This window comes from Rhinolophus hipposideros (assembly GCF_964194185.1).
Source record: "Rhinolophus hipposideros genome assembly, chromosome: 5".
Taxonomy (NCBI): domain Eukaryota; kingdom Metazoa; phylum Chordata; class Mammalia; order Chiroptera; family Rhinolophidae; genus Rhinolophus; species Rhinolophus hipposideros.
Genome location: NC_138051.1, coordinates 40,805,759 through 40,825,102, shown reverse-complemented (window position 1 = coordinate 40,825,102; position 19,344 = coordinate 40,805,759). Strand labels below are relative to the sequence as shown.

The 19,344-nt window shown below is 36.1% G+C and overlaps 1 protein-coding gene across 3 annotated transcripts in view; it reads right to left on the bottom strand.

Annotated features, from left to right (window-relative positions):
- Nucleotides 1-8,567: 8,567 nt before the first annotated feature.
- Nucleotides 8,568-19,344, bottom strand: part of CTDSPL2 (CTD small phosphatase like 2) — an 86,817-nt gene continuing 76,040 nt past the window's right edge. For all 3 annotated transcript variants that reach the window (XM_081047932.1, XM_081047934.1, XM_081047933.1), the window contains exons 9-13: nucleotides 18,715-18,777; nucleotides 18,531-18,610; nucleotides 15,432-15,558; nucleotides 14,127-14,222; nucleotides 8,568-13,408 (exon numbers count right to left, since the gene is read on the bottom strand). In XM_081047932.1, coding sequence (XP_080904058.1) covers nucleotides 13,343-13,408; nucleotides 14,127-14,222; nucleotides 15,432-15,558; nucleotides 18,531-18,610; nucleotides 18,715-18,777 — 432 coding nt within the window. In that variant the 3' untranslated portion in view covers nucleotides 8,568-13,342. The remainder of the gene's footprint in view (nucleotides 13,409-14,126; nucleotides 14,223-15,431; nucleotides 15,559-18,530; nucleotides 18,611-18,714; nucleotides 18,778-19,344) is intronic.

The following is a 19,344-nucleotide window of genomic DNA, read 5'->3' as shown; positions in this document are numbered from 1 at the left end:
AGCTCCGAAATCCATGCGCGCCTGTAGGGGAGGTGGACGCGCCTCGCCGACCCCCGGAGGGTGCAGGCGTGCTCGGGGAGGGGACATCCCTCTGGAAGCTGGCGTCCGTGCTGCTCCCGGGACGGGCGAGTGGAGAGGGCGGCGTTCCTGGCAACCTTCCCAGGCTGGGTGCTCGGATTCAGCTCTCTGCACGTTTGCCTGGAGGTAGTCACGGAGGAATCGAAGAGAGCCCCAGTGCTCGAGGACTTTCCCTGTGAGCCTCTTCAGGCCAGTACGTGATTCATTCTTTCGCAGAACAACTTCGGAACTCGGTTTGCGCTAGGTATAAACTCTAGTCTTGTCCCCATGGAATGCACCATCAAGCAGCTAAGATAGACGTATAAATAAACTTCGACATAGTGTGATGACTGCAACAGAAGGAAGCATTGTGAGGTTAAATGTAAAAATGTAACTTTAACGGCGGGGCGGGGGGAGGGGAGCGGGAGGATGCGTGAAAGGCTTCCCGAGGTAAACGCTGCGAAAACGAGTTTGAAAGACCAAGTGAAATTTGCTCCAGAGCATTTCCCGCAAAGAACGCAAGTGGTCGCTGACCTGAGTGGCGAAATTGAAGATAAACTGAACAGGTAAACTGATTATAATAAAGCGCTTCAGATAGGCTAAGCTGCATTCTGCCATGTGGGTCAGGGCTACACTGCAAGGTTTTTGAAATGAATAGTTTGATATTTTGTTTTAGTTGTTTTCTTAATTTGTTTTCAAATATGTAATACACAACTTGGTACGACATTCAGTTTATAAAAGGGTTTATACAATGATCGGCCATTCTGTTCTTTCTCCTGGTAACCATTTTCCCCATTTCTTGTTCTTCATCTGTTTCAGAGTCTACAAATAACACATTTTATAAAGATGGTCTTTTAAGAGATATTCTACAGCTCAGTTACTCAAAGTTTGTTCCCAATCCAGCAGCGACACCTGGAGAGCTTGTTAGAAATGCAGACTCAGGCCCCATCCGAGACCTAATGAATCAGAATCTGCCTTCTAACAAGATCCTCAGATGATTCTGCATATTAAAGTGTGAGAGGCAGTGATACACAGACATCCATTTATAAAGATGAATTGGAAGGAGGCAAGACAGAAGGCAGGGAAACCCTGAAATGTAAGAAATGTAAGGTCCCTAGAGCACAATCTTTTATTCAGTTGTATCTCCAGCATTTGGCACAGTGTCTAATATATAAATTAATATTTTTTAATTAATTAGATGAGAAGAACACAAGCCTCAAATCAGGCAATGGTAACAGAGAGGAAGGAACCAATTGAGAAATATTTAAGGGTCAAAATCAACAGAATTTAGTGACTGATGGTTAACTTTGTATCAACTTAGGTAGGCCATGGTACCCAGTTTTTGGTCACACATTAGTTTTTGCTGTATTATAATGTATTTGTCGTATGTTATTTTTAAAAAATTTTTAAAAAGATTTTATTGGGGAAGGGGAACACAACTTTATTGGGGAACAGTGTGTACTTCCAGGACATTTTTCCAAGTCAAGTTGTCCTTTCAGTCTTAGTTGTGGAGGGCGCAGCTCAGCTCCAGGTGCAGTTGCCCTTGCTAGTTGCAGGGGGCACAGCCCACCATCCCTTGCGGGAGTTGAACCGGCAACCTTGTGGTTGAGAGCCCACTGGCCCAAGTGGGAATCGAACTGGCAGCCTCCGGAGTTAGGAGCACCGAGCTCCAACCGCATGAGCCACTGGGCCGGCCCTGTCGTATGTTATTAACATTTAAATCAGTAGACTTTGAAAGCAAAGCAGATTACCCTCCATTATGTGGATGGGTCTTATCCCATCAACCTAAGAACACAGGAAAAAGGAATTCTGTTTGTAGACTGCCCTTGGACTCTGCAACATCAACTCTTCCCTGTGCCTGTCATCACAATCATCCCCAGCATGCCAGCCCGCCCTGCAGATTTTGGACTAGCCAGCTCCCACCATCTGGTGAGCCATTGCTTAAATCTCTAAATGTACACACATCCCATTGGTCCTGTTTCTCTGGATAACCCTGACTAAACAGTGACTGATTGGATATGGAATGGGTGGGGAAAAGAGATTGGGTGGTAGTGACACCTATCCATAGGTGCTCCCATCAAAAACCTGGGAGTTATCCTTGCTTTCTTCCTCTCTCACCTCCTAAATTCAATCCATTACCAAACCCTGTGATTTACTTTCAATATTAATCTTGAATCCTTTTAATTACCTCCATATTGCTACCACCTAAATCCAGGCTTTCTCTAGACTCTTCCACTATAACCTCCCAATTGGTTTTCTTCTACTCTTCCCCTCCGCAGTCCATTCACTACATACCAGGCAATTTGCTTATTTAACACTGTAAATCAGATTGTAACACCCCTTCCTCCCAGTTGAAATCTCTTTAGTGGCTTATCATTTTTACAGTAAAATTCAGCTTACTGTGGCCTGTAAAGCCCTGCATAGTCTAACTCCTACTTCCATCCAGCCCCCTTATGCCATTCTCTCATTAACTCATTGCTACTGGCTCTCTAAGGCTACTAAACCTTTCCTATTTTTGGACTTGCTGCCTACAGTGCTCTTTCCACACCTCTTTGCATGATCGGTTTTTCTTCCTCCTTCAAATCAAAGTTCAAATGTGATCTTTGCAGGAAGGTCTTCCCTTGCAAGGGACCTTTTCCAGTTACTCTATCTCATCACTGTTTTGTCATAGCATTTATTACAGTCTCTAATGACTTTGTTGACTTAAGTCTGGAGCGCAGGCACCTACCTTGTCTGTTAATACTGTAGTTCCAGTGCCTGGCATGTGGCAAATGCTCAATAAATGTTTTTGAAAATGGCTGTATAGTGCCTGTCATCACAATCAGGAATAAAGTATTGGCTCATAGATCTCGACAATCCTGTGGGACATCCAGATAGAATGCCTAGTACGGGCCGGCCCGGTGGCTCAGGCAGTTAGAGCTCCATGCTCCTAACTCCGAAGGCTGCCGGTTCGATTCCCACATGGGCCAATGGGCTCTCAACCACAAGGTTACCAGTTCGATTTCCTGCAAGGGACGGTGGGCTCTGCCTCCTGCAACTAAGATTGAACATGGCACCTTGAGCTGAGCTGCTGCTGAGCTCCCGGATGGCTCAGTTGGTTGGAGCGCGGCAAAAAAAAAAAAAAAAAAAAAAAAAAAAAAAAAAAAAATGCCTAGTACACATTTGGAACTGGAGAAGCCGAAGCTACAGAGAATTAGGAGTACGATTATGGCAGTGGATGGAATCATGTGAAAGAGGCCATCTTCAGATAGGATAGAATGAGAAGAAACCTGGAAGGACATCAACATTTAAGGAGCAGCCAGAGGAGAAAGATATAGAAAGAATAGTAAGATTTTAAAAAAGAAATTTGTACCACTTTTTTGTAAAAAATACAAATAAATTTTAAAATACTGTGGAACATGGTGTATTTGAAAATTCCCTGTTGGAAGTCAAGAGACCTGGGTTCCAGACATAAAAATGATCTAATTATATTGAACTGAATGAACCCTGGACACTTCTGGTGAGGGGTGGGGAAAGCTCACAATTCCTCCTTGTCTGGAAACTGTCCTAGAACACAAGCGTAAGTGGGCCCCAAAGCCACATTTGCTCCTTTACCACTGCTGATTTGGGAAGGGGGGTCAGAGGCAGATTAACTGAAGTTAATGAAGCTCTAGCTTCAGGGCCTCATTGCATGGGCTCCTCCATTTTTAAAGAAAGCCCTCCAAATTGTATGATACATGCATGCATCAAATATGAAATCTGGATCTGCCCTTAGGTGGGGTATAAGTAACCCAGTAGAATCCTCAAATTCTCTGGTAGCTAGTCTCTAAAGATGGTCCTTCAATGAAGAGTTATTCAGGCCCTAATGTGGTCTCCTTCCCTTGAGTCCTGGACTAGCCCTATGATCCCTTTTTGACCAGTAGAATAGGGCAGAAGTGACACCCAGTGTTAGCTATCACAAGCCTTGCAGCTTCCTCCTATGCTTTTTGGAATGCTCACTCTGGTGGACCATTTAAGAAGTCTTTACTATTTACTAGCCTGTGACCACCATGTGCTGTTTCATGCTAACCACATGGAGAGGCTGTTTAGGAAAAGAAATACTCAGCCAACTCTGGCTGTTTCAGATATTCCTGCAGAGAGAGACTCCAGACATGGGAGTGAAGAAGCCATGTTGGACATCCAGCCTCGTTGAGCCTGCAGATGATTCTATCCCCAACTACCATTTCAACATCACAACGGAAGATCCCAAGCAAGAGTTGGCCAGTCAAACCACAGATCTGTGAGAGATAAGATATCTTAAGCCTCTTAAGTTTTGAGGCAAATTGTTAATGCAATGATAATAGATTCTTTCCCAGGGCTTTAGAAGTTGGAATGAGACTCTCAGGCACTGGGAATTGGTGGCTGATGACAGTACTCTGGAGGGAAGACCACAAATCTTGAGATCTTAAGCTCTGCTATACTTAAGTCTGCATTTGACACATAGTAGGCACTTACCGTGTTTCCCCGAAAAAAAGACCTAGCTGGACAAGCAGCTGTAATGTGTCTTTTGGAGCAAAAATAAACATAAGACTTAGTATTATATTATACCTGGTCTTATGGTAAAATAAGACCAGCTCTTATATTAATTTTTGCTCCAAAATACACATTAGAGCTGATTGTCCGGCTAGTTCTTATTTTGGGGGAAACGGTAACTGTTGAATGACTGCATGAATAAATTTCTATGCAGAACTGGATTTTTTCCCAGGAAAAACCTGCTCATCAGGCCATTGTTTCTCTTCATGACAGGTAGTCCGAAAAGGAAAATACATCTGGGTCCCAAAGAAAGACACTTTTGAAAATTGTATTACGCATTGTCGCAGTAACCTGAACTAGGAAATAGTAAATAAGTAGCTAAGAGAATGCCAGGTACAACCAGCCACCGCAAGGTGAAGTCTCAGGAAAGCAAGACTGTAATTCCCAAGTGGTAATGTAGCCATCTGTATTACCTTGTTTCTTAAAACAAACAAAAAATGTTAACAGAAAGGTGAAATATAGGAAAAGCAAAGAATAAGATTTTGTCAGTCTCCAGAGGAAAGGGCAAACTAACCTACAGGCTTTCAGCAGATACCTAGTAGAGATGAAAGTATACCATTGACTTCATGTTAGCCATTATGATTCTTTCACTAGACATTCTCTGTTTCTACCCTTACCAAGCAGGTAGATCGTGATTTAGTTTTATAAGGGAAACCTGCTGACAGTAAACAAAATTGAAATATGGCTTAAAAACTAGTGTCTTGTAAGTTTAATGTGAACCACTTCCACTGAATCTCATCAATTCTGGGCTGCAATGAATGAATCAATTTTCTGGACTTATAGTTCAGACTTTGAAATGTGAGCATATTCACTTATTTATTCAACAAATAACTATTGAGTGTCTACTCTGTACCAAGTACTATCATAGTTTCTCAGGATGTTAATTTGAAGGTATTAAATAAACCACATGCAATTGAAAATGGGGTGTAGGGGTTGGAGGTGCTATGGAAAAATGCATGTACTATGTGTATGCAGCACTGATACATTTTTGAAGCAGAAATTGAGAATTCATTCACAGTAGTGTACATGCTGCTTTTTAAAATGAGGAAGCAGGGAAACAATTGTCTAGAACTCTGTGGTAGGGACTTCTTTTAGTCCTTAAAACTAACTTGTGATTCATTTTAATTTGTAGGGGAGCTCTATAGTCGCACATTAACAGTATTCCCATTTTACAGATGAGCAGAGTAATTGATCAGTGTTGACAAATTAACATTAAAACCTCTGCCTTCAAGAACTTAATCATTAAAGCCATAGGATAGTAAATGACAGTAAAAATGAAGCAGAGCTGCTCATGGCTCCTTTTTAAATATAAGTGCCTTAAGCACCAGATTCAAAATCTCATAAAGATGAAACAAGGCTGAAGAGGAGGTTTTAATTGCAAATAGAACCAAGTTAAACCTCATAAAATACCAAAATCAGTCATTACATATGTAAAAAGATTTGGTTTATGACTTGATATAAACAACTATATAATTGAATGACTTTTCCATTTTAAACCACCCCATCCCCCAAAAAACCTCCCCAAGAATCTTAAATGAAATGATAGCATGTCGCCATTTACCTCTTATTCTTCCATATTTACTTTTATACAGCATCATAAAATCCTAACGTACTTTCCTATTCCTATCAGTAAACCAGACAAGCCATGCTCTCATTAGGACTTGACCCATCTCCTGACATCAGATTGTCCATTTTGATTCTAGCAACCAGTGCATTAACCATTTATTGTCTTGGAGAAAGGAAATACATTGTGTGGCGAATTAGGTCAACCTTCTATAGAACTCAGTTCTAACTGGTCTCCCACACACCAACTCTACTAAGGTATTGCCTATGCAGCAGCCAAAGGGGGGGTCTAAGACAAATCTGATCATTCGCTTGATTTTGCTTCTTGCCCCTCAAACACACCTGGCTTTACATTCTTTCAATATTCTACAGATCTCATATTAAACAGTACTTCAGGCAACCCAAGCCTCACTTCTAGATTGTATTAACACTCTCAAAGCCATTTTTCTCCATGATCCCTTTCCCAACAATACTGTCTCCACTGCTAGACTAAGCCTGAGGGTAGTGCCAGGTTTGCTTTCTTCTGCTATGTGCAGTGTCAAACACATAGTAAGACAGTTATAAAATGACTATCATTAGGAAGGCTACTTAATAGCTACCTTCAACAAATATTGTCACGCATCAAATATATTAAAGCTCATATGGTAGCCACTAAAGCTCTAGATCATTTGGTTGATCCATTACTAAGAGACTTTTAACTTGGCAAATCATGAGCCTGCTACGACTACTTACTGGACTTCTTAAGCCATTCAATACTCTTCAATTTATTCACCCATTTCTTCCTTAATCCTCAGCATACTTTCATCAAAACATGGTAAGTCATAGGGGACATCTCCATTATCCCTTGTCTTCATTTGAATACACCCTACTGCTCAAGTCTTTCCTAAACTCTCCCTGACGTCTGTGGTCATACTGATTCTATCTACTTCCCATTCCTGCCCCCTTCTAGCTTTAGATTATCTCCCAAAACCCTGTGTCTTTCACATATGCTCAAGAGAAGTAGTTGCTTTAACATTTCCATTCTGTTATTTGTATATTGCTTTACACTTGTTTCATCTTTGTAATTCTGAAAGGCAGGTCTTGCTTCAACCTTTTACAGATGAACAAACAGGCTCAACTGCTTTGTCCAGTAAGTGGATGAGTTAAGGCCTTGAATTCAGGTCTGTTGGCTCTCAATTTTATGCTTTTAAACCATACTCCCCAGAAAACTATTTGTCTGAAACCCAGTCATTTCTAAAGGCCTGCTGCAGTGACTCTCAAACCTGTCTGCATTAAAACTCCTTTGGAGCTTAAGGAAAATAGTTTTATAGTCTCATCACAGCCAGGGGCTGAGGGGTGGGGGGAATGATGAGATGGTCAAATGTTAAAGACTTTCAGTTGTATGAGGTTCTATTGTTCTTAGATCTTAATGTATAGCATAGTTAACAATAAATACTGTATTGTATACTTGAAAGTTGCTACTAGAGATATAAAATGTTCTCACTGTAACAAAAAATGCTAATTACATGAGGCGAAGGATGTGTTAAGCTTATTGTGGTAAACATTTCACAATATACCCGTACATCAAATCATCACATTGTATACCTTAAACTTACACAATGTTATGTCAATTTTACTCAATAAAGCTGGAGAAAAAGTCATCACAGACTGGAGGTGAGACCAGTGTTATTTTGTAGTTAATTGTTTCATTACGTCAAGTATTCATTTCTCAATTTAGCTCACCATAATCTAGTTTTGTTGCTATCTTATCTCTACTTTTTAAAACTAACCCCTCTATATCCAGGTTTGTCAAATGTTGTATTTCACTTCTACACACACTAGTTCCAGAAATCAAGAATGTTATTCCCCCTAAAATCATTCATTCCACTTAATTAAGAGACCTAGATTCTAATTCCACCTGTGATTTTGGGAAGACACTTTTCTAGAACATTTCCTAACCTGTAACATACAGAGGCATGCTTGGAAGTTGGGATTTCTTTCTAGTTTAAAAAAGTTGGATGGTTAAATCCCAGGGCCTAGTTTGTACCACAGGCTTATAACCTGAGTTATTATATTCCTTTATAAGAACATTTTGTTGGCTAAATTGACTTATGAACTTGAGAAAGCTTTGTATTTATATACAAACATGCTTATACAAGAATGCAAAGGCCTTGGGAAGTAGCATGTTGTAGTGATACCTGAATTTAAGTCTCCCGGAATAGCTGTGAGGTCTTGGGTCACAGCCCTCTCTGAGCCTGTTTCTTTCTCTGTAACTTGCTCTACGTTCTTTACAGGTCTGTTCTGAAGATCATCTAAAAAGAAAGCAATGTGAAAAAATTTGTGTACTTGTAACCAGAGTACTTATTTGTTAGACATTACATTGTTTCTAATGGCTGATAAAATATCATCAAAGAAAAGTGCTTCCATAAAAATTTTATTTATCCTCACAACAACCCTGTGAGGTAGGGTGATCAGGGCATTTGAAGATGAGAAAACTAAATCTACATTACTTGTTCATGGCTATACTGCATAGTAAATATGTAGAAATTAAATTGAGATTTTTTTAATGTCCATGACTTCATATTGATTCACATGGAAAAAGGCAGAGAGAATATTAACTCCCCCCTACCTTAATGCCAAAAGGACACTGCCTTGAAAAATCCCATTTCAAAAGATGAAAGTAGTATTTCATTGCTTATTTCTACAAAGATTTATAAAATAAAAAAATAGTGAAATATTTTACAGTTAATATATATAATGGTCTCATTCAGGGATATGTCCTTCAGCTGTGAATATAATCAACTATTCCAAGTGCTAGAAATGCAAACTCTTAAAAGTATAAAAGAAATAATGAGCAGTAGCCTCAATCTTCTTTATTATTCCTCCATGTATCTTGAATAAGTTCTGTAAAATCTGATACCAGTTTAAAAAAAGAAAACTCTACCACAAAGAGATGTCTAGTAAACTTTTATTTTGTTGCCTACTCTCAAACCACTGTCACATTTAAAACAGTGATTTCCTGAACTTGGCTATTAGAATCACTTGGAGAGCTTTTAAAACACAAACTCTTAAGTCGCACTCTAAACCCAATGAGAGAATTTTGCAGGGGCTAGGCCTCAGAAATCTGTATTTGAAAAGCTCAGAGCAATTCTAATGAACAGCCAGGTTTGGGAACCACTATTTTAAAATACTAATATCAAAACCATAAAGTAACTAAGTATAAACTTGTTGCTCTCTTATCCCCCTTTTAAAAATTTCTCAAAACACATATCTCCTAGAACTCTTGCCTTTGGGCAAGTAATTTCAATTCAAGATACACAGAAACATTTTATAAAAATGTATCCTAGAGAGTGAGACTTGGATTCCAATAATTTAAGTAGCATTTAAATATAAGATACTGAATTTTGTGGTTCTTATTCTGAACATTTAAAGTGTATTTTATACAGGTTCCTAGCAGGCTTTCAACTCGGGAAGACATGAAAAGTAAAAGCACATCAGCAATGAAAAAATACTATACTCAAATATAGGTCATGAGAGGAATAAGAAAGTGAATGAATGACAACCTAAGGCCTTTTGGCCCATACATTTTTGTTCCCAGTCCACTCTTCCCCTATAAGGGGAAATAAAATAAACATTCTTTCCTAGTTGCTTGGCATAGTTATTCGGTGGGTAACTATTAACTAAGTTAATTTTAGATACACAAGATTAAAAGAGATAACAAATAAATACCTAGGAAGACAAAGAAATCAGGTAAGAAAACCTTAACTAGCTAATGATGTGTTATATAACACCATTTTGTTAGTACAATTAAATGAAGGCTTCAGTGTCCTTTACGTTACAGCTTTATGTGATTGACACAACACGCGGAAGAGATCTGGTCCTTATGAAGAATTCTGTGCTCGCTGTAAAGATTTGTAGGAATAATGAAATGCTTTCTTCATTGATGAGATGAAGTCTCTGTTTTACAGGTAAGTTGACTGGACAAAACAATGAAAAACGAACTTCTTTAGAAGGCGGAATGAAAGTAATATCTAGCTGAAAAAGTCATTGGCCAAAGAGAACTTTTAAAAAAACCATTCTATGTTTAACCCTAAAAAACAACAAACAAACAAACCAGAAAAATATTTTTAAAAAAATGTACATACATTTTCACTGACAGTTATAAGAAAATAGCCATTTATAGAAGTTAAAATGCTTTCAACAAATTACCCCAAAATTTTGGGAAACAAGATAAAGCCATCGGGTAAATAAATATACATACTAGCCAATATAAAACAATTTCTAGTTTCAAATTGTTATCAATTCTTTTAAGACCCAAGGAGAAATTTGGTGATATAAATCTGATTAGGGCTACATATATTACATGTAATTAAAAAACACAACTGATTAAAACATCCTAACAATAATACAAATATTTAAAAGAATGTCTTAAAAGTCAGACACTTATCACTGGAAATACCACAATTATGTACTTCAGAGTTGTAATGTGTATATAGGTCACTTTTGCTGTGTCTTATCGGATATCCAGCTCTCCTGCATTTACTACAGTCAGTTTTTAAGAGTTCATGTTTCCTGCGTGATCTGAAGGGGCTGGGCACATCTCAGTTCATAAAATATACACCTCCGCTTAACTAAATGGAAGTGTCTAAGATAACATCTACAGAGAAAGAAGGGGTAGTGAGAAGATAAATATTACATTAAAGTGGAAGAAAACTGGATAGTTGTCTCTTTGTAAATTTTAAATTTTGTATTAAATTTAAAATGACGAGTCAATTAATGAAGAAAAATAAATTGGTCTCAAGAAATTTTCTCAGGCCATACAAAATTTCCCCTAGTTTACTTCTTTACAGAATTTTGTTACGCTTGATTCATTTGTCAGTTGACTTTAGGGAAGTCTACCTAGCATGGGACTGAAAATGGCTTTACAACTAAATGAAAGATGATTAAAAGTTGGTGTTTATTTAAAGTGCCCACAGGCACAATGGTAAGGTGTTTACATTTCCCTTTAAATTATGGGAAAGCCCTTTGAGACTGTATTTACTTAATCAGAAAAGCTTTCAGCAATTCCAATGCATGCTGAAAGTTTAGATCTTGTATAGGTTTTGGGTTTTGCTGTTTGAGCATAAAAAGGGAGCAAGGAGAAGTGTAACTAGGTTCACAATTTTGAGCAAGAGCATATGTAAAGGTAACGTATGTACATTTTATTTCAAGAAAGACAGAAGACAAACAGCATAAAGATGCCCAGATGCCCTAAAGATAAATACATTTCGAAGATTCTCATTAAAATGAGTCTGTAGTATTTTTTCCTGCAAGCAAAATACCTTTCTTTAAATTAAAACAAAAACAAAAAAACCAGTATTCTGAATTGCAAATGCTTCTGCTTTTTTTTTTTGCAGAAAACCTGCCATGATTATTTTTTTAATGAATAAGGATTTTCCACAAAACAGGCTTGCTCTACATGCTAGATTTTTAAACAGTTCAGTGACACAATATGCTAACTACATACACAACAGATAATATAGTAAGAAAACACTCAACCTGATGAAAAGTTAAAATCTTCATTAATACACTGAAAATTGACATAACTCATGCCTTTAAAATCAAAAATACAAAAATTAAATGTTTTCCTAAAAAGATTTCCTTATTTTAAGGATTCATTTGAAAATGAAGCTGCATGTAATTTGTACAATAAGTTGTACAAGTAAACAGGTAATATACATAAAAAATTAAGTGACATACTCCTCAATTATCAGTTGTCCACCTTTAATTTCCAATACTGTACTTTCTTAACAAGCATACAAAATATCAAACTTCTCTTTAGAAAAAGTGCCGTTCTTTGACATCCTTTACACAAAAACAGTCTGAGCCTGTGGCATGTTAATGCAGTCGAGAGGCAAAGCATACTAACTTTTACAAATTCTACCTTCCATAAAAAGCCTCCCGAAAAGGAGATTACACACCACTATAAAAATATCAACCTCTTGTGGTAGCTGCATTAGAGAACCAAGGCTTGAAGACTATTTTCATATAGCATAGAAAACCACTATGAGAGCATATTAACTGCATTGGTGGCCTGGGAGTTTACTGTGCCACAGGATTATGCATAGCTACTGTAAGGTACCAAGACTGTTACACAGAGCTTTAAATTGATTGTAACTGAGAGCATAACAGAGGTACTACCAGCCCATGCAAAATAACTAAAAATACTGAGTCACTGTGCTGAATACTTCATTCCTGGAGGAAACCAAAGGCAGCAGTAACCAGATCAAGCCCAACAGGTGACTAAACGCATTCTCCTCAAAGATTGGTGAGCACAGTGAAGTCTGAGGTATACCTTTATCCATTAAATCTGTGTGCCATTGCAAGATATTACCATTTGGGAACACATGCCATCACAATGGTTTAAATCTTTTGAATATTAGTCATTCATATATTCTTATCTACCCAGTCTCTTGATTTTTGAAAAGATTTCACCTACAGTAGAATATTACAGAAACAAAATATAAATGCATGGCTTTCTAAATGCAACTTACATGGACTAAAAGTAGAGAATATTTTTAAACAAATATACAATATGCAGGCAGACAAAGCAGGAAAACGGCCATTCAAATGTATAATAAAAAACTAAAAATTGACTATTTCCAGAAAACTATGAAGCGCCTCAACTAAAAGGAATGCATAATGAAATTCTAATCTAATACAGGTCAAAAATGTAAAAAGGTTATAAACCTTAACAGGAAAAATAAAACAACTTTTACTGGCCATTCCTGTTGAAATGAGAATCTTAAAGTAACAGAAAAGTGGCTACAAACCCACTTAGAGCACCAAACAGAGAGAAAATAAAAGTCCATTTTCATCTCTGTTATTATCATAAAATCCTGTGTGACTACAGGTCAAACTGCTGGTGGCAGAAACAGAATTCTTTATAAACTGCAGATGTCCTGTACATAAAAAAATTTCACTGGAGTTGCACTAGTTCTAAAGACTCTTCTGTTTTAGCCTACCTACTGTATGTATTCAATCTGAAATAAAGTCTCTTTCTGTAACCCTTGATTATTATTGGGCACCAAAGATAAGAAAAGCAAGACGGGGTACAAAAATGCAAAATTTCAACAGTAATGGCAATGTTTTGTCTTAGTCCAATAGGGTCCTGCATTCTCTCCCCCTTCAGTGATTTGACAAGTCTTTGTACTTAATCTGGGGGCAGCAAATCATGCAAGCGAAATCTGTCTCTGATGTGAGGTCGAACATCTTCATTCTGTGTGGAGAAAAAGACATTTTAAAGGCCATGTGATTTCAAAGATACGATCCTCAGACCATTATGAACATTGCAGAAAAATGCATCACTTTTTATTTTACAACTTGTATTATTTGTTTGCCAAACATAAATGTGCTACACAGAGGCCGTTAACTTAGATTTTAAAAAATTAAAGTTTTAATTTATTATCATTTATTATCATAATTTATTATTATTATCATTATCATTTATTATTATTTAATTCATTATCAATTTGTTATCATTAAAGTTTTAATTTTGTAAGAATAATTACCCAGTAAGAAGCCAAACCAAAAGTTAGGTAAAAGCGTTAAGCCACTGAATTCTACTTTATACATTAGTTTTAAAATTAATCCACTGATATAGGAAAGTAACCAGAATAAAGTTTCAGTAACATAAACAATAATTTTAGACCTGAACTATAAAAACAAAGTGAAATCAATTTAACACAACTAGTTAGTGACTTGCAAGAGGAAGGCCAGTGAAATAAAGAATTCAGTCTATAAATTTTTAGATTCTGGTAAGTATTTTAATATAATTTGTAAGGTTTGGAAATGCCTATAATCCTTTTCAATCTTTGCCCTAATCTCCCACCACGTTGACTTTAAAAAGTCAGTATACATAAAGTAAAGCAATTTAAAAGATTTATTTCAATAAAACTGAGGCAATAAAAACAAAAAGATACATAAGATATACTTACCAGTTCTACAAGCTTCTCCAGAAATGGAATCAATTTTAGGAGTTCATTGTCATTTTTATCCATAAACCAGCTTTCTATAGGGATTCCATTAGACAGCTAAAATGATAAATAAGTAATTAAATCCTTTTTCTCTTTTTTGGCCTACAGTTTGCCTACTTTGGAAAAGCTTAATAAAGAAATCGAAGCCTAATTGGGGTTTCAAATGTAATTTCTTCTTAGTGTATATAAAACTAAACAAGAAAGATCCATTAAAACAAGTTTTGCATTAACATAACTAAAAAGATTTCTTTATTCATTCAAAAAATAGTTACTATTAGTCAGTGCTAGGTATTGTGAATGAAGGGGTATTGTCAACAGATTGGCAACACAGAGACCAATATCTGAAAGCATATACTTTTACACAAGGGACTGTCCCATTCATTCTTGTGTTCTCAACAAATAGCAGGACAATCTGAAACATAGTAGGAACATAACAAATTGACTCAAAGCTATTTCACTGAAGAGTCTAAAAACAAGAATGCAAATTGTATTTTTTATAGTAAATAATCTCTAGTATAAAATATCTTTAAACATTTACACAGAACATAGTGTTTGAGATGGAGGGCACTGAAATGATTTGATCTAGGAACTAAGAAGAAATACTTAACATAATTCAAAATGCAAGCAAGTAAAAGTAGTGACCTAAGTTGAACATATTTCAATACTATATGCAGCTCCCCCCCCCTTTTATTATAGACATTTTGAAATACAGAAGGGCAAACCTAATTTCATCTGCACCCACCCAATTTCCACCATCCCCATTCTGCACCAATTTATTGTGAAGGAAATCCCAGACATATTACATGAACATGTTCATAATGTGAAATGTATCTTGCAAGGATGGCTCATCTCTAGTCAAAGTTATATTTCAAAGAATCATTGACAAAGGGTACAAATATATTGACAAAACAGTCTAATATTGAAGAATGTTTAATCAAACAGACAAGAACATGGTTATTTGTAATTCTTACATATGTTTACAATTAAATTACTGATTTAACAACTGATAAGAATGCTATTAAATGATGTATGTCTATCTTATAGTCCCTTCTTATTCAGATTTACTACTCAGATTTTCCTTTATGTTGTAGTTCATTTAAAAGAAACTTTTCCACAAGGAATATACAAATTTGGCATTTCTAATTTTAAAGGTGACACTAAATGGAAATTACACCAGTAAAAATTCTGTTCTCCCATCATACTGTGTTTGGCAGCATTTGTCCTTATTGTGTTTTTCTTCCACTCAGGTAGCAACCCTCTTCCTACCTGATATGCAAAGGCTTGTGGTGAGTTGTCAATTATTATAGTTTTTGAAAGATCTCTTCCAAGGATATTTAAGTCCTTTATATAGTTTCCTTGTACACAAACACAATGTTCACGAAAAAGTCGGTGCCTAAACATAAAAATAAAAACAAATTAAAAAAAAAAAAGAGCTCTAAAAAGTACAACATATACTAAAACATATGTACATACACGTACCACAGGATTTAGAGGTTAACCCTTATTAGTCTTGTCTCACAAAAAAAAATTAAAATACAAATGTGGGCCTAAGCTTTGGGCTACCGTTTTACTATTAAAATTCTTAGCAATTATTGAAACCTTACAACCAAATATTACCATGCCTTAAAGAACTCTGGCTTATCCCAAAATATTATATCAAATTATAAAGAGGGATTAAAAACTCTGTAAATTGTTTTTGTAATTTATTTACCCAGGAAAGCTCAGTTCAGATGCAGCATCTGGTTGTCAGCGAGGTCCTGCTTTTTAACCAATTTTCCAGATGGTTGACTGAGGCACAAGGAGGTCAAGTGACTTGCCCAAGGTCACACAGTAAGTCAGTGGTTAGCCCCGCATTGGAACCCAGGATCGTCCTGGCTCCCAGTCCTTTGCTCTAACCAGAAGACCACACAGCCTCCCTATCCCTGTGCATGCCAGAATAGAAAATATAAGAAGGAGTGTTTCTGTGTCGGCATTTTAAAAATGTTTTTAGTTTCCCTTACAGTTTCTGAGAAAAGAGGTGGAGGCCAAAACATTCCATCATTTCAACTTTTCCCAAAAGCCCATCTTTCTTTTAATATAGTGTCTGTGTGTGTGTGTGTGTGTGTGCACTTGAAAAAACAAGGACTGAAATGATGAATTCAGATTTAAGTATAACCAATGTAAACTGATGTTTCACCAATGATAAGATAGTAAAGTGAAAACCTCTATATCATTTAAAAAAGCTATTAAAGGTTTTATAATAAACATACTGTAATAATTATATAATCTTCATTTAGCACTCAAAAATATTAGTCTCCGTATATTACTAGTAATTGATACAGATCACCTCGAAATACTCCATTTGTATACATTAATAATTTGGTAGTTTGGCTTCCTTGTGTCTTAATCCCACTAAATTTTCAGGAGCTAGGGCCTACTCATACCTGTATTTTTCATCATGCAATTTCAAGAAAGGGACATTTTCTACCAACAAACTCTGTCATAGTTCTAACAACAACAAAAACTCCAACAAAACTCAACCTTAAAAATATCAGTACTAGTGGTGATGGCAAAGAGTGCGAATTTTACAAGCAGAAAAAAATGTAGTTTAAACAGTTCTTTCCCCCTTATAATGAATACTTTTAGTTAGTTAAATGATTATCTACCTATGAAAAGTTTAAAGACAGTCCTCCTTTGAAATAAGGTCCTGGTTGGGCCTAAACAAGACTCTCTACTTTATGGCTTAAACATTTAAATATGAGGAAATTGGATGTACATGCAAGTCACTATTGATGCTTCTTCCCCAATAGCAGCAAAATCACCCGTGACCAGAAACAACTGAATATATATGGGGGTACCAACAGTTATTTTCATTAGATTACACTAAAATCTCTCCAGTTATTCAGAAATCTGAGTGTCAGTAGCATATATTTGCAGTTTTAGAAAGAGACTAATTTTACTAGTCATCAGTTTTGCATTTGGACCCATGGGATTCCGAGATCATAGAATTTGAGTCTTCCTTGTCACCACCACAGAATAATTCCCTGCAACACTCTAATGAATTCAATATATTATTCAATAAGTTTTTCCTGTTTTTTCAAAAAGTAGTAAGATAAAACAAATTTAAACTCCCAAATGTGTAGATTTTAGAAAACTAGTTTAAAAGAGGGATATTAATTTGTAAAAATATAATTGTATGACTACAATTTGTCCTCCAGTAAAATGAAAACTCCAAGGGAAGGGCTTGTGTTGCTCACCACTGTTCCTTGGAATATTGGAAGTACTGAATAAAAATATTCAGAATGAATGAAGTGATCAAAGCAAAATCACGTGTATACTTTTGTTAAAGTTAGGCAAAATGGTAGTAAGTTATACTTTTATGAATAGAAAATACATTTTCTATTTTGCATGTGTGAAACTTGCTTATATGAAAGATAAAATGGAAACTAATGACAAAGTCAAATTTTAATCCTTTAGATTACAAAAAAATCATAGTTCTATTTATAAGAAAGAAAACCTCCTAAACATGAACATTAGGAAAAGCCTTTTAGCATAGTTGCAATGACTCAATAATAAAGGTACTATCAACAGTAGCAACTGAGCTTAGGATTTTTCACTAGGGTAATATGGGAGAAAGTATTCAAGAAAATGAATACTCAGCTATGACAGCTGTAATAAGCCTCTTGTGGCATCTCTCTCAGCTCTTGGTCAAAAACTCAAAGATTAACTCCTACATCTTACAGAATGCAACAAGATTGCTGCAGTGTTACTACCTCAGTTGGACTAATTTTCAAACTGTTTTAAAATTACCCAAGGCACTCCCCACTTAACCAGGAACACATCTCATCTGCTGGCTCAGGACACCAAGAACTGAGACCACATCAGGATAACCTGAGTGACTAAGCCAATTGCAATTTCCAATTAGATTCATGTAACATTTTCTTTCAATGGAAGATAAATTTGCTCTTGAAAAAAGCAAAAGTTTTATTGGATCCTTTCTGTTAAAATTAACTATTTCTCTATGCCATTAAAAAGGTGACATAACATGCATTATCTCAGATACATAAGGAAGTGAGAACATCATGCACACAGTGAAAAATTCCACATACCCCACTGTCCCCCCAATCCCAAAAAAGGTGAGGATACAGCTGTCAACAATAAATAAATACATCTGATCTTTGTATCCATTTAAGAACGTCTGTCTGGAGTTATATCCTTAAGAACTCTTTAAAGAGATTTAGGGCTTAAAAAGTTCATTTATTTTCACCATTCAACCCAAGAAATCTCTATATATGCCGCCCACTGAAAAAGGACATGAAAATTACTATAATCATCATCATTTCACAGATCAGTGTGACATTTCCACTATTTCTTAATTGAATTTACCTGACCAGTTGCTTTTTAGGGTCCAGTATGTTCAGTAACTTGTCTGCATACACCTTCTTAGAAGCAGTAAAAAGAATGATCTACAAATTCAGGGGAAAAGAAGTAATCATTATACATGATCTAAATATGGGTACTATGTTGAATAAAATAAAAATACTTATGTAATTAGCTTATGCATGTTTACCTCGTACATCTGAGACATTCGTTCCAGGAATTCCCTGAAGAATGGCCTTAATCTCACATAAACCTGAAGAAATACAAAGATAGGCTTCAGCAAATAAACATATAAAATAGAAACTACTTATAAGGTATGTTGTATCCTAACTCTGGATATGTTATCAAGTTCATATTTTAAAAAAATAAAAGTTTCCTAAGTACCACTCAACCAGATATATTTCACATACCAAAAATCACTTAAAACAACCTTTTGGTAGGCTAATAATCATCATTGATGATAATTTCACTTTTTAATAGTTAAATAGCAGCATACAATAGTATTTCATGGAATATCATTTTAATAAACATTTAAACTAAAAATGTGAGGTTTCCCTCTGAGAGTTTGATCCACCAATCAGCTCCATCTTCCAGCCAGGTAGCATCCATCCAATTATTAGGCAAGCTGTGTGTCCATCTCTAGCTGACCTGTCTCAATGACCTTCCTCAATAATTACTCAGAATTTCTTCTCAACAATCACCTGCTAAGAATACCTTTATTTTAAATTTCTATTAAGGTAAGCAATGTTCAAGAAAGAGATGTTGGGATTGGTGGGTTTAAATACCTGGAATTTTTCAGAAATCAATCTTCGTGTTCTAC